The sequence below is a fragment of the Ahaetulla prasina genome, chromosome 3, assembly GCF_028640845.1.
Source record: "Ahaetulla prasina isolate Xishuangbanna chromosome 3, ASM2864084v1, whole genome shotgun sequence".
NCBI classification, from domain to species: Eukaryota; Metazoa; Chordata; class Lepidosauria; order Squamata; family Colubridae; genus Ahaetulla; species Ahaetulla prasina.
In genome coordinates, this window is record NC_080541.1 from 14,897,781 (window position 1) to 14,910,642 (window position 12,862).

Genomic DNA, 12,862 nt, shown 5'->3' on the forward strand with positions numbered 1-12,862 from the left:
ATTTGGGGATGCTGCAATGATCAAAAATGTGAAAAACAATCGTAAGTCCCTTTTTTCCGTACCGTTGTAACTCCGAATGGTCGCTAAATGAACGGTCGTAAGTGGGGGATTATCAGTACCTACAGTATTACTCTACCCAGTGATTCATTGGGAGCCAAACATGCAAATCCACTCCTGGCAGAATCTGCAGCAGAATTTTTTTCAGCTGCAGAAAAGCATTTTGTAACATTTTGCAACTTGGTATTCCTCAGAATTGCCCAATCTGTGCCTCCCTTCCAGCGGTAAAATCCAGCAGGTTCTAACAGGTTCCGGAGAACTGGTAGCGGAAATTTTGAGTAGTTCAGAGAACCGACAAATGCCACCTCTGGTTGGCCCCAGAGTGGGGTGGGAATGGAGATTTTGCAGTATCCTTCTCCCAGGGGTGGGGAGGGAATGGGGATTTTGCAGTATCCTTCCCCCAGGAGTGGGGAGGGAATGGGGATTTTGCAGTATCCTTCTCCTGCCACGCCCACCAAGCCACGCCCACAGAACCGGTAGTAAAAAAAAATTGGATTTCACCACTGCTCCCTTCCATCCATTCTGCTCCTTCTTTACCTCTCTGTCTAGGCGAATCCACATATCCAAGGCGACTTTAGATTGTCTCAACGGGGATTACAAAGTGGAGGAAGGACACGGCAAAGAACGCAACGAATTCTTAAGGAAGCACAACATCGAGACCTACTTGATCAAACAGCCCGAGGAGAGCTTGCTGACTTTACCCGAAGACATTGTCAAAGAGTCGATCCCTTCTTCGGACAGGAGAAGCAGCGGAGCCACCTTCACCGAAGGATCCTGGAGCCCCGAGCTGCCTTTTGACAACATCGTGGGAAAGCAACATGTAAGTTTAATGTTCCTCTTTAAGATCACCTGCCACCTAGGGTTGACTTCATTTTCGTATCTCTGCTTAGCCTTTCCACTAAATGACAAGAGCGAATTAAAAATGCTGCCACTGGGCAGAATTAGGCTAGGTATCCAAATGTCCCTTTTCTCTGAGTGTTAGTTGAACTGGAGACATATCAGAGGTCATCGCTCTGCTCCACAGAAAGCGCGAGAGGCACCATCAAAACACGGTGGCTGGAAACTTGTCATTCCAGACTATGAAATGAGGTGTGCTGTAGATTTTAGGCATGTTTTAAGCTTAATGTGTTTTTTACTTTGGTGGACCCATGGCTGCAAGAGAGAGAGAGAGAGAGAGAGAGAGAGAGAGAGAGAGAGAGAGAGATGGAAGATGGATGGGGAGATGGATAAGTATTTAGAGGTGGATGAAAAGAGAGAGATACTTAGATACTTTAGATAGCTACCAGTAATGCATGAGAGAGAGAGGAGAAAGAAAGAAAGAAAGAAAGAAAGAAAGAAAGAAAGAAAGAAAGAAAGAAAGAAGGGAGGGAGGGAGGGAGGGAGGAAGGAAGGAGATGGGAGGGAGGGAGAGAGAGAAAGAAAGAAGATGGGTGGGTGGGTGGACTGATGCATGGATGGATGGATGGATGGATGGATGGATAGATGGATCGATCGATCGATCGATCGATCGATTGATGGATCAATGGAGAGAAATGATTAGTAGATCAATGAGGAATGGGTGGATGAATGGATAGACAGGGAGAGAGAGAGGGAGAGAGACAGATAGTGAAAGAGGAAGAAAGATGATATATGGATAGATGGAGAGAGACAGAGAGAGAGAGAACATGACGGCTAGATGGATGGATCAGTAGTTGGATGGATGGATGGATGACAAAAGAGGGTTAGGTAGATAGATGACAGATAAATGGATGGATGGATGGATGGATGGATGGATGGATGGATGGATGGATGGATGGATAGAAGAGACAGACAGAGTGACAGAAAGGCAGACAAACAGGGATGGATGGATGGATGGATGGATGGATGGATGGATGGATGGATGGATGGATGGATGGATACAGATGGATGGATGAATGGATGGAGAAAGATGGTTAGGTAGATACATAGATGATGGATAACTGGATTGATGGAAAGAGAAATAGATATCAATTTAAACTCCCAACTATTACTACCACATAAATGTCATAAAGCTAGCCATAATCTTCCCAGGTGGGCAAGTGGTAAGTGCCCTTGAAGGCTCTTCAGATAGCAGATGGGAAACTGAACATTTCCCTGCAATGCAGTATCATGAAGAAAATCCTCATAGGGCTGAGGAGAGACACTTGACAAAACAAGCATGTTATTGCTTGCAAGCTCCACCTCTTTCCTACCTGTGTTGCGATGTCAACATGCAAGTAGTAACGGGAGCAAGCAGTTGCAGCAAAACAGTGTGGCACATTTGTCATTCCATTTTTTAATCACATTAACACCCATTGCAATGAATCAAGATTCTCAACCCTTTCTAGTAATTAAGAAAAAATTCTTTTACAATACGTAGAATAGGAGGGAGGAAAACAAGCCAATCCCCTGCCCCATTAAATATAAAAATAAATGTCAGTTTATCTTGGCTATCCTGGCCCTCACATCAAGCTGATTTTCATTATTTCTGGACGTCCATCCAGATTTCTAAAAAGGGTCACCTCTGGGCAATAAGAGACACATGTAGAGACAAAGCGTTATTTGCATGCTCTTTTTCTCTACATCCAGAATTGGATGATTACAATGAGGAAAAAAATTAGGTTCCATTTTCCCGCCTCGTATAGGGATTTATTTACTCACTAGCTGATAACCTGGCATTGCTCAGGTATTTATTTATCCCAATCCCACCTTTGAGGTGATTATCTGCATTAGCAGGCACCTCCCACACACACAACTTGCCATTTTGGCCTGAAGCTGAGGGCCTAGGGTGTTGTTGTTGTTTTTACAGAACTAATCCCCTTACCAGAGGGAGCCCCCTTGTGGAATAATGTGAAGCTATTACCATGGTAACTCCACTTTGCTGTACAGTAGAAGACATTTTAAGGCACAACAGGCTGTATCTTAACAGAACTTGAATGCAAAACGAACACTATCACTGTCAAAAGTACTGTGATTTGACACTAAAGATATAATTCATTCCTTTTCATTTCAGTGGCCCAGGCATTCCAGAGTTATGCTGGAACACATACACATGCACACACCAAGGGGTGTCTTACCCTCACAGTATCTTTTCCAGAGAGTAAGTCATCTGTGTGCTAAGTTTGGTTGAAATTGCTCGAGGCATTCCAGAGTTATGCTGGAACATACGCACACACACACAGCCATATATATATATATATATATGGCTTATATTTATATATATAAGAAGATTACTTCTGCAAAGAGAAGGCTTTGTTTCTGTTCAATCTCTCCTGCCTTTGATTTTGTCAAGTCATGACACAATTGGTTACTTCCTCTGCTTTATGTTAGAAACTAAACCATTATCCAACAGGGAAAATACTGGTTGGGTTTGTGCAATATGCTAGAGATGGCTTGTCTGTCACTCCAATTTTTCCATGAGATTAGGTTGACCCCAATCTTGGTGGTTATTCAGAAGACCTTAAGACTTGCTCTTCTTCTAGGCTCACAGGTTGGGAGGTTAGTTGACCCTATGAGTTATAGTTATTATTACACATGATATAATTATAATGATATTTAATTAATTATAACATAATTATAATTAATTCATTATAATATAATTTATTTTCAATGGTTGTTCTCAGCTACTATTCTTTTTTTAATTTTTGTCATGTAGTTATTTTTGTTGGGCATTTATGGTAATACTGGTATTACTATATAGAATAGAATAGAATAGAATAGAATAGAATAGAATAGAATAGAATAGAATAGAATAGAATTTTTATTGGCCAAGTGTGATTGGACACACAAGGAATTTGTCTTGGTGCATATGCTCTCCGTGTACATAAAAGAAAAGATACGTTCATCAAGGTACAACATTATCTGTTGGCCACCAGAATGATTTGGGGAAATGATGTTAAACGCCAGGTAAATCAGGAGATTCAGGCAGTTCAAATGAGTTTAAAGATTTATTGCAAGCTTAAGTTCTCTACAAGAATCTGAACGACCAACGGTCAAGGGAAATGAGCGGAAGATAAGAGAGGCATTCAAGGTGGGCTGGAATAGAATAGAATAGAATAGAATAGAATAGAATAGAATAGAAGAGAAGAGAAGAGAAGAGAAGAGAAGAGAAGAGAAGAGAAGAGAAGAGAAGAGAAGAGAAGAGTTGGAAGGGACTTTGGAGGTCTTCTAGTCCAATCCCCTGCTTAGGCAGGAAACCTTACACCACTTCAGACAAATGGTTATCCAATCTCTCCTTAAAATCTTCCAGTGTTGGAGCATTTACAACTTCTGGAGGCAAGTTGTTCCACTGATTAATTGTTCTGTCAGGAAATTTCTCCTTAGTTCTAAGTTGCTTCTCTCTTTGATTAGTTTGCACCCATTCCTTTTTGTTCTACAATGGCTTTGGAGCATGGTTTGGAGCATGGTTTGACTCCCTCTTCTTTGTGGAGTTAGCTCTCTTGCAGGCGCGCAGGGACTCGTGACTTATGATGCATTTGACCCTCTCCCTCTGGCTCAGCCTGGTCATCTCCTACAAATGAGTGGACATGTACACTGAAGTTATTATACTATATGTCATTCAATCAGCCAGATGTTTAGGTTGGATTTGGCATTTTTGTCCACTTAGTGAGTCCTTCCCACGGACCTGAGATAGGCGGAAGTGGATGTTTAAGAAACTGTTATGGTTTGTAATGCAGTCAGCCAGCTGTTCAGACTGGATTTGGCATTTTTGTCCACCTATCGAGTCTTACCCAAAGACCTGGGCTAGGCAAATGTGGATGTTTGATGGTATTACAGATATCATCACAGGATGTAAGCCGTTCTGAGTAAATCTGCCTTTTGCAATTGACTGATGCTGAACATCTCAATGCCGATGGTGTTTAAGAGATGCTCCAGTTGTTGTTTTCAATCAGAATAGAGCTGGAAGGGACCTTGGAGGTTAGTTGACCCTATGAGTTATAGTTATTATTACACATGACATAATTATAATATTTAATTAATTATAACATAATTATAATTAATTCATTATAATATAATTTATTTTCAATGGTTGTTCTCAGCTATTATTCTTTTCGTCATGTAGTTATTTATTTTTGTTGTGCATTTATGGTAATACTGGTATTACTATATCTGTTGGCCACTAGAATGATTTGGGGAAATGTTGTTAAACGCCGGGTAAATCAGGAGATTCGGGCAGTTCTTTTTTTTTTTTGTTCAAAAAGTTTTTATTGGTCAAAAAAAAGTTTATACAAATACATATCAGGTATGGTAAATTTTCATTTTTCTTATACAAGATAAGAATTTTGCTCAAATTTTTTAACACATACAACAGCCATATGGCAAGCAGGTGACACGAAGTAGCTAAGTTTACAAATCTTACATACTCAATAAAGAAGGGTCAAGAATAAACAGAATATCATAAAAGAGAATAAGGAAAACCAACACAATACCAAATATCTTTATCACTTCCTAGTTTTGGATCTCAGAACTCTGGGTTCAGCCTGACCCAACTCCAGGGCCGCAACAGCGGCAGCCGCCTCCGCCCCATGGTCTATAACCTCCCCTTCTTCAATTCCTGGGTCATCTGATTCCAGGAGGGCTTTGTGTTCCTCCACGTAGGCCGTAGCCTCCGCAATTGTACTAATTTTTTAATGCCCTCCCGGAAAATCATCAATCCCTCTGGCATCAGCCATCTGAAGCCTACTCCCTTCTGGTACAATTTGCTTGACAAAAAGTAATATTTCTTTCTCATTTCACGTACCTGTCTGGGAATCTGCCTCAGAATGGCTATCTCCCTGCCCCTATAAGTCAGTGCCCCACTCCTATGTTTTCTAAGAATTTCATCTCGTCTCTCTTCTCACAAATTTGACATGAACCTCTCTGGGAACTGCATGCGTGCGTGCATATTGTGAATTAACTCTATAAACTCGATCCACATCCCAATTCATGAAATCAACACCTCTCCCAAGAAATTCTCCCAACAATTTAGTCACAACATCTCTCAAATCTTCTTGGTCCACTTCTTCCAAATTTTGAAACCTAAGAAAATAAGACATTTTATCCATCTGTAGTCCAAGCACAGCATTGCCTGTCGTCTCCTCTTTCTGCACTGCCCGATCTCACCCTCCAGACCTTCCACTTTCTGCTTGTTTTCTGCTGAGACTTGTTGAGTATCCTTTAAATCCTTTTGGATAGTCACAATTTCTGCTCTTATTTCCGTTGGCCTCTTTGCAAATCATCCAGTTTCTTGTCCATATTGGATAACTTTTCCAGAATTCTCCATCTCTCCAGCAGTTGGTCTCTGACCTTTGCCATTTAAAAAATTCAAAATCCTCAGGCAAGCACAGTATCCTTGTAATTTCCTCCGGATCCACCAGGGGCACTCACAGGAGCAACGAGTCCAGAGTACAGTTAGTCAACCAGGAAGCCGAAGGAAGTGATGTCATCAAGATTCTCATAGTGAAGGCGGAAGCTGGACGCCACCACTGTTCCCCAGAGGAGGGGCCTCAAACCTCCCTCCTAAATTTCTCCATCACCTCTTCTCTCCAGAGCTCCACAAAACCGGTAATCTTCTTATTTTAAGTTCTCCTCTCTCCAGAATGACTCGTGCTCCTTCCAGCTGCAGGGGAGAAAAACCCCCCCGCACTCCGGGGCACTCCACCTGCCATTTGACATCCCTTCCCTTCTCCATTCCTCAATTCTTCTCCGTTCCCTGTTCACCACCAGGCTGCTGCAGTTATAAATCCAAAGCCCCGGTGTCACCGGGCACAGCGGCCCAGGCGACGACCAAAGTAATGGCCGTGGCCCGTGGCCTCCAAACCCCGCCGAGCCTAGGACGCGCCAGCATCGGTCCCCCCAGTCCTGTATGTCGGCTGGGAGACCCCTGGCGAGCCGTCCGTGCGGCAGGTGTCCTTTTTCGGAACACCTGGCCCCTAGGGGCCTCGGCGGCGGCCGGATTCGGGCACTGGAGGCAGGAGAAGCCTCCAGACGACCGTTGCCCCTGGACACCGGAAGTCGTCTCGGAGATTCGGGCAGTTCAAATGAGTTTAAAGATTTATTGCAAGCTTAAGTTCTCTACAAGAATCTGAACGACTAATGGTTAAGGGAAATGAGCGGGAGATAAGAGAGACATTCGAGTTTGACGCCCCTGTTCTAAAGCTTTTGACTATTGATTTATCGCCCCTGAGAGTGAACCCATTGCTGTTTTCTTTTTCAATCCTCCATCACTGAGTGTAGTTGGGGGAGTAGATAGGATAGAGCTCATAGTTTGTGTGTAAATGATTTTATTTATTTATTTAATAATTTTTTTTTTTAAATTACAAATAATTCAGAGGTGAATTTACCTAATTCTTCTTCCTCCTTTTTTTTTCTTCACAACAATGCTGTGAAGTGGGTTGGGCTGAGAGAGAGTGACTGGACCAAGGTCATCCAGCTGGCTTTCATGCATAAGGTAGAACTAGAACTCACATTCCTCCGGTGATTGGCCCAAAGACGCTCAGCTGTCTTTCAAGCCTAAAGCGGGACTAGAACTCACAGTCCCCCAGTGATTGGCTGAAAGTCACTCAGCTGGCTTTCATGCCTAAAGCAGGACTAGAACTCACAGTCTCCTGGTGATTGACCCAAGGTCACCCAGCCAGCTTTCATCCCAAAAGCAAACTAGAACTCACAGTCTCCCAGTTTCCAGGCTGGTGATTTGACCACTAGACCACACTGGCTCTAGATCCTAGTTTGCAGATTTCATGTAGATGAGATTTTGCAGAACTGCAGCCATGCATAATAAAGCAAATATGAACTATGTTTAACTCAGCAGAAAATAGCTGCATTTGCTGTAACAATTGCTAAATTTCACCTCAATATCCTTGCAGAGATTCTTTTTTTCCTCCCAAGAATAACTAAATGGCATATTTAGGGTATACATTATATTCTATACTCACCTCCCCTATCGCATCTCAAGAAATTCCAAGCCATCCAATCATTATTTGGGCTTTGCTTTCTTGTTGTTAGTTGCGAAGTCATGTCCGACCCATCGTAACCTCATGGACAATGTTCCTCCAGGCCTTCCTGTCCTCTACCATCCTCTGGAGTCCATTTAAGCTCACGCCGACTGCTTCAGTGACTCCATCCAGCCACCTCGTTCTCTGTCATCCCCTTCTTCTTCTGCCCTCAATCTTTCCCAGCATTAGGCTCTTCTCCAGGGAGTCCTTCCTTCCCATGAGGTGGCCAAAGTATTTGAGTTTCCTCTTCAGGATCTGGCCTTCTAAAGAGCAGTCAGGGTTGATCTCCTCTAGACTGACTTGTTTGTTCGCCTTGCTGTCCAAGGGACTCGCAGGAATCTTCTCCAGCCCCATAGTTCAAAGGCCTCAAAAAAATAATTGTTTACCACTATGGTTGGGTAGATTTTTGTCTCTATTTTTTTTACCCAAACTGAAGACGTCCTCATTTGTTCTCATTCTGTTTGTCTTGAGAGAGGGAGAGAGGGGGGAGAGAGAGAGAGAAAGAAGGAGAGAGTGACAGAGAGAGGAGGGGAGAGAGGGAAAGACAGAGAGGACAGAGAGAGGGAGAGAGAGACAGAAAGAAGGAGAGAGAGACAGAGAACGAGAGAGAGAGAAGGAGAGAGAGAGACAGAGACAGAGACAGAGAGAGAGAGAGAAGGAGAAAGACAGAGAGGACAGAGAGAGGGAGAGAGAGACAGAAAGAAGGAGAGAGAGACAGAGAACGAGAGAGAGAGAAGGAGAGAGAGAGACAGAGACAGAGACAGAGAGAGAGAGAGAAGGAGAGAGAGAGAGACAAAGAGAGAGATAAGAGAGAGAGACAGAGAGAGAACGAGAGAGAGAGAGACAAAGAGAGAGACAGACAGAGAGAGAGAAGGAGAGAGAGAGAGAGAGAGAAAGAGAGAGAGAGAGAAGGAGAAAGAGAGAGAGACAAAGAGAGAGACAGACACACAGAAAGAGAGAGACAGAGAGAGAGAGAAGGAGAGAGAGAGAAAGAGAGAGAGAGACAAAGAGAGAGACAGAGAGAGAAGGAGGGGGAAATGAGAGAGAGACAGAGAGAAGGAGAGAGAGAGACTTCTTCATATAAATGCTGCCTTTAGGACTTTTTCATAATAAAGCCCATCATTGTGACAAGCAGGGAATGTATGGAAGAACGTGGTTGAGTTTCTCCAAGGCAGTGATAGAAAATGGTGCACATGTCAAAATGTACATCATTACATCATGATAATGATCTATACCCCTTTTATATCTGTCTTCTGCCATCTCACGGACAGGCCTAAAGGGTGGATCTTGTCTCACAAGATCATGACACCTACCTTCTCATTCTGAAGAAACCTTTAGTTGGGGGAACGGATATCTCAAAAGTCAATAACACTTACGGTGATGGAAACAGAAGCAAGCACTTTGAGATTCCTCAGGAATGAAGGGAGAGAGATAGAAGTTCTGTTCAAGGCAATTTTTCATCTCAGAGATCTCGCCCAACAGTGCCTGAAGCTCACTGGAGGTGTGGTTGTGGTTTTTCCAGCAAGCAATTTCAACAATTTGCACAGCCTAGATAGAGAAATGATTTCTGACCTCATAACTAGAAATTTTGGCAGCTTCAACATGAGTGGGTTGTGACTTTCTCTCTCTCTCTCTCTCTCTCTCTCTCCATCTCTCTCTCTCTCTCTTCCTCTACGAGCTATCTCATCAAAATCCCTTTTGAAGGCTGTCGAGAGAAATTAAAGCGGAAAAGGTTAAAATGCCCTAAGACACCAAGTCTTTTCTGCCACACTTGACTGGACTATGAGTCAGTCTGGAAGAAAGTCAACCGAACACCACCTCCTTCCTTGCTAGGGCAGAGTGATCTCAGCCACTAAATTAAGCCATAATGTGGCTCAGGGACTAGGATGTTGAATTTGTTGATCGAAAGGTCGGCAGCTCAGTGGTTCGAATCCCTAGTGCTGCCGTGTAATGGGGTGAGCTCCCGTTACTTGTCCCAGCTTCTGCCAACCCAGCAGTTTGAAAGCACATAAAAATGCAAGTAGAAAAAATAGGGACCACCTTTGGTGGGAATGTAACAGCATTCTGTGCACCTTTGGCATTGAGTCATGCTGGCCACATGACCACAGAGACGTCTTTGGACAGCGCTGGCTCTTCAGCTTTGAAACGGAGATGAGCACCGCCCCCTAGAGTCGGCAATGACTAGCACGTATGTGCGAGAAGAACCTTTAGGGTTAGGGTTAGGGTGAGGGTTAGGGTTAAGGTGAGGGTTAGGGTTAGGGTGAGGGTTAGGGTTAGGGTTAGGGTTAGGGTTCGCTATATACAGCATTTGGGGCTTGTGGATCCAGATTTACAGTTTAGTGTGTTGGGTGGCCACAGTAGTTGTGTGAACAGGAATCTGTTAACTATGTCTGCATGGCTTCACATTGGATAAAGGACCATGGAATATTTAGACTGGCCCATTTTGGGCGGGAAAACTTCTCTGGAATATTTTACAAATAGGCTGTGCTCTATTGAACGTCCCCACTATCTACTGTTCTGGTATTTCTGAGTTTTATTAGAAATCAAAATTGGCATTATTGTTGTGACCCAGGCCCAAGTAGGTAGTAGGAAACTCCGTTCGTGAAAAAACAAACTAACTTTATTCGAACAGCTGAGAATTCCCAGCGTCATTCAACTCAAATTAAAGCAAATTCCTCCCAACACAAATTCCTCAGTCCTATCGCAAACCTTGGTCCAATTAGGCAATTAGACTTCTGAACATTTTTTTGGCAAATGTTCAGAAGTCACAAAAATAAATGCAAAACATAGATGAAGCAGAAAACAAAGCTACCAACGTTGTTTTCCAGCAAAGCCCAAACGCCGTTACTGGTCTGTTTTAAGCCTTATGGGAGAGCCCAATAATCTCTTGGCCCTACTCCCGAGTCATCCTCTTTGCTTGAGCTGCTCTTGCCTTCTGGCAGCTCTTCTCATGCATGCATTAGGAACAGGCTCCTCCTGTTCCTCTGCCTCACTAGTATCAGGCTCTGGAGGCTCTGGAGTCCGCACCTCACTTCCCAATGGCCCCGGCCTCACCTCAGCCTCATCGCTGTCCGACTCCGTTGCCAGCTCTGCAGACTGCTGGCGGCCCACAACAATTATAATTTAGAAACTGTATTTCAGCAGGATCTATTCCTCCCTTGTATACCTATCCTATGCATGCCTATTTGATAAAAAAAATAAAAATATGAATGCCGTAGTGCTATACTTTATGGAAATTCTGCTCCCCTTGATGCCAAAAACGGTGTTCAAAATAGCTAAAAATAATTTTTAAAAAATATTCATAAAAAGAGAATTATAATTAAAATAATCACAAAGTTTAAAACTAGAATAAAGATGTTGAGCCAAAGGACGACTAAGTTTAAACAGCAGGTTTCTAAAAGTTACTTGGGGAGAAAAAAAAAAATGATAGAAAATGGCATTTTCGGGATCACACAGAGCATTGCTTGCAACCTGATTTTGTGAAGCAGGGTTGTCAAAGTCAAGGCCTGGAAGGCTGTTTCCGGCTCACAGGGTGCTTAGATCTGGCCCACGGGGCCACCCTGGAAACAGCGAAGGACTAGCCCGCGGTGCCTCTGCCAGCGGAAATGGAGCTCGGGAGGGCTGCACATGACCCTTCCAAGTTCTTTTTTCCCTGGCAGAGGGTTTCAGGAGGCCCTCCCAGCTGAAAGCAGAGCTCAGGAGCCCCTTTTCACTGGCAGAGCACTCGTGCTCCCACAGGCGCCTCGTGATATGAGTGACGCCATGCTGGCCACGCCTACCCTGGCCACGCCCACCCTGGCCCTCCGAGGTCAAATACAACCCTGATGCGGCCCTCAGTGAAATCAAGTTTGACGCCCCTGTTCTTAAGCTTTTGACTATTGATTTATCGCCCCTGAGAGTGAACCCATCGCTGTTTTCTTTTTCAATCCTCCGTCACTGAGTGTAGTTGGGGGAGTAGATAGGATAGAGCTCATAGTTTGTGTGTAAATGATTTTATTTATTTATTTAATAAATTTATTTTTTAAAAAAATTTTTTACAAATAATTCAGAGGCGAACTTACCTAATTCTTCTTCCTCCTTTTATTTTCCTCACAACAACCCTGTGAAGTGGTTTGGGCTGAGAGAGAGTGACTGGACTAAGGTCATCCAGCTGGCTTTCATGCCTAAGGCAGAACTAGAACTCACAGTCCCCTGGTGATTGGCCCAAAGACACTCAGCTGTCTTTCAAGCCTAAGGTGGGACTAGAACTCACAGTCCCCCAGTGATTGGCCGAAAGTCACTCAGCTGGCTTTCATGCCTAAAGCAGGACTAGAACTCACAGTCTCCTGGTGATTGACCCAAGGTCACCCAGCCAGCTTTTATCCCAAAAGCAAACTAGAACTCACAGTCTCCCAGTTTCCAGGCTGGTGATTTGACCACTAGACCACACTGGCTCTAGATCCTAGTTTGCAGATTTCACATAGGTGAGATTTTGCCGAACTGCAGCCATTCATAATAAAGCAAATATGAACTATGTTTAACCCTGCAGAAAACAGCTGCATTTGCTGTAACAATTGCTAAATTTCACCTTAATATTCTTGCAGAGATTCTTTTTTTCCTCCCAAGAATAACTAACTGGCATATTTAGGGTATACATTATATTCTATACCCACCTCCCCTATCGCATCTCAAGAAATTCCAAGCCATCCAATCATTATTTGGGCTTTGCTTTGTTGTTGTTAGCTGCGAAGTCGTGTCCGACCCATCGTAACCCCATGGACAAAGTTCCTCCAGGCGTTCTTGTCCTCTACCATCCTCTGGAGTCCATTTAAGCTCACGCCGACTGCTTCAGTGAC

At 43.6% G+C, this 12,862-nt stretch overlaps 1 protein-coding gene across 3 annotated transcripts in view; it reads left to right on the plus strand.

Moving 5' to 3' along the window:
* ADCY8 (adenylate cyclase 8) overlaps nt 1-12,862 on the plus strand; it is a 179,694-nt gene that overhangs the window by 102,766 nt on the left and 64,066 nt on the right. For all 3 annotated transcript variants that reach the window (XM_058177076.1, XM_058177077.1, XM_058177078.1), the window contains exon 7: nt 607-877. In XM_058177076.1, coding sequence (XP_058033059.1) covers nt 607-877 — 271 coding nt within the window. The remainder of the gene's footprint in view (nt 1-606; nt 878-12,862) is intronic.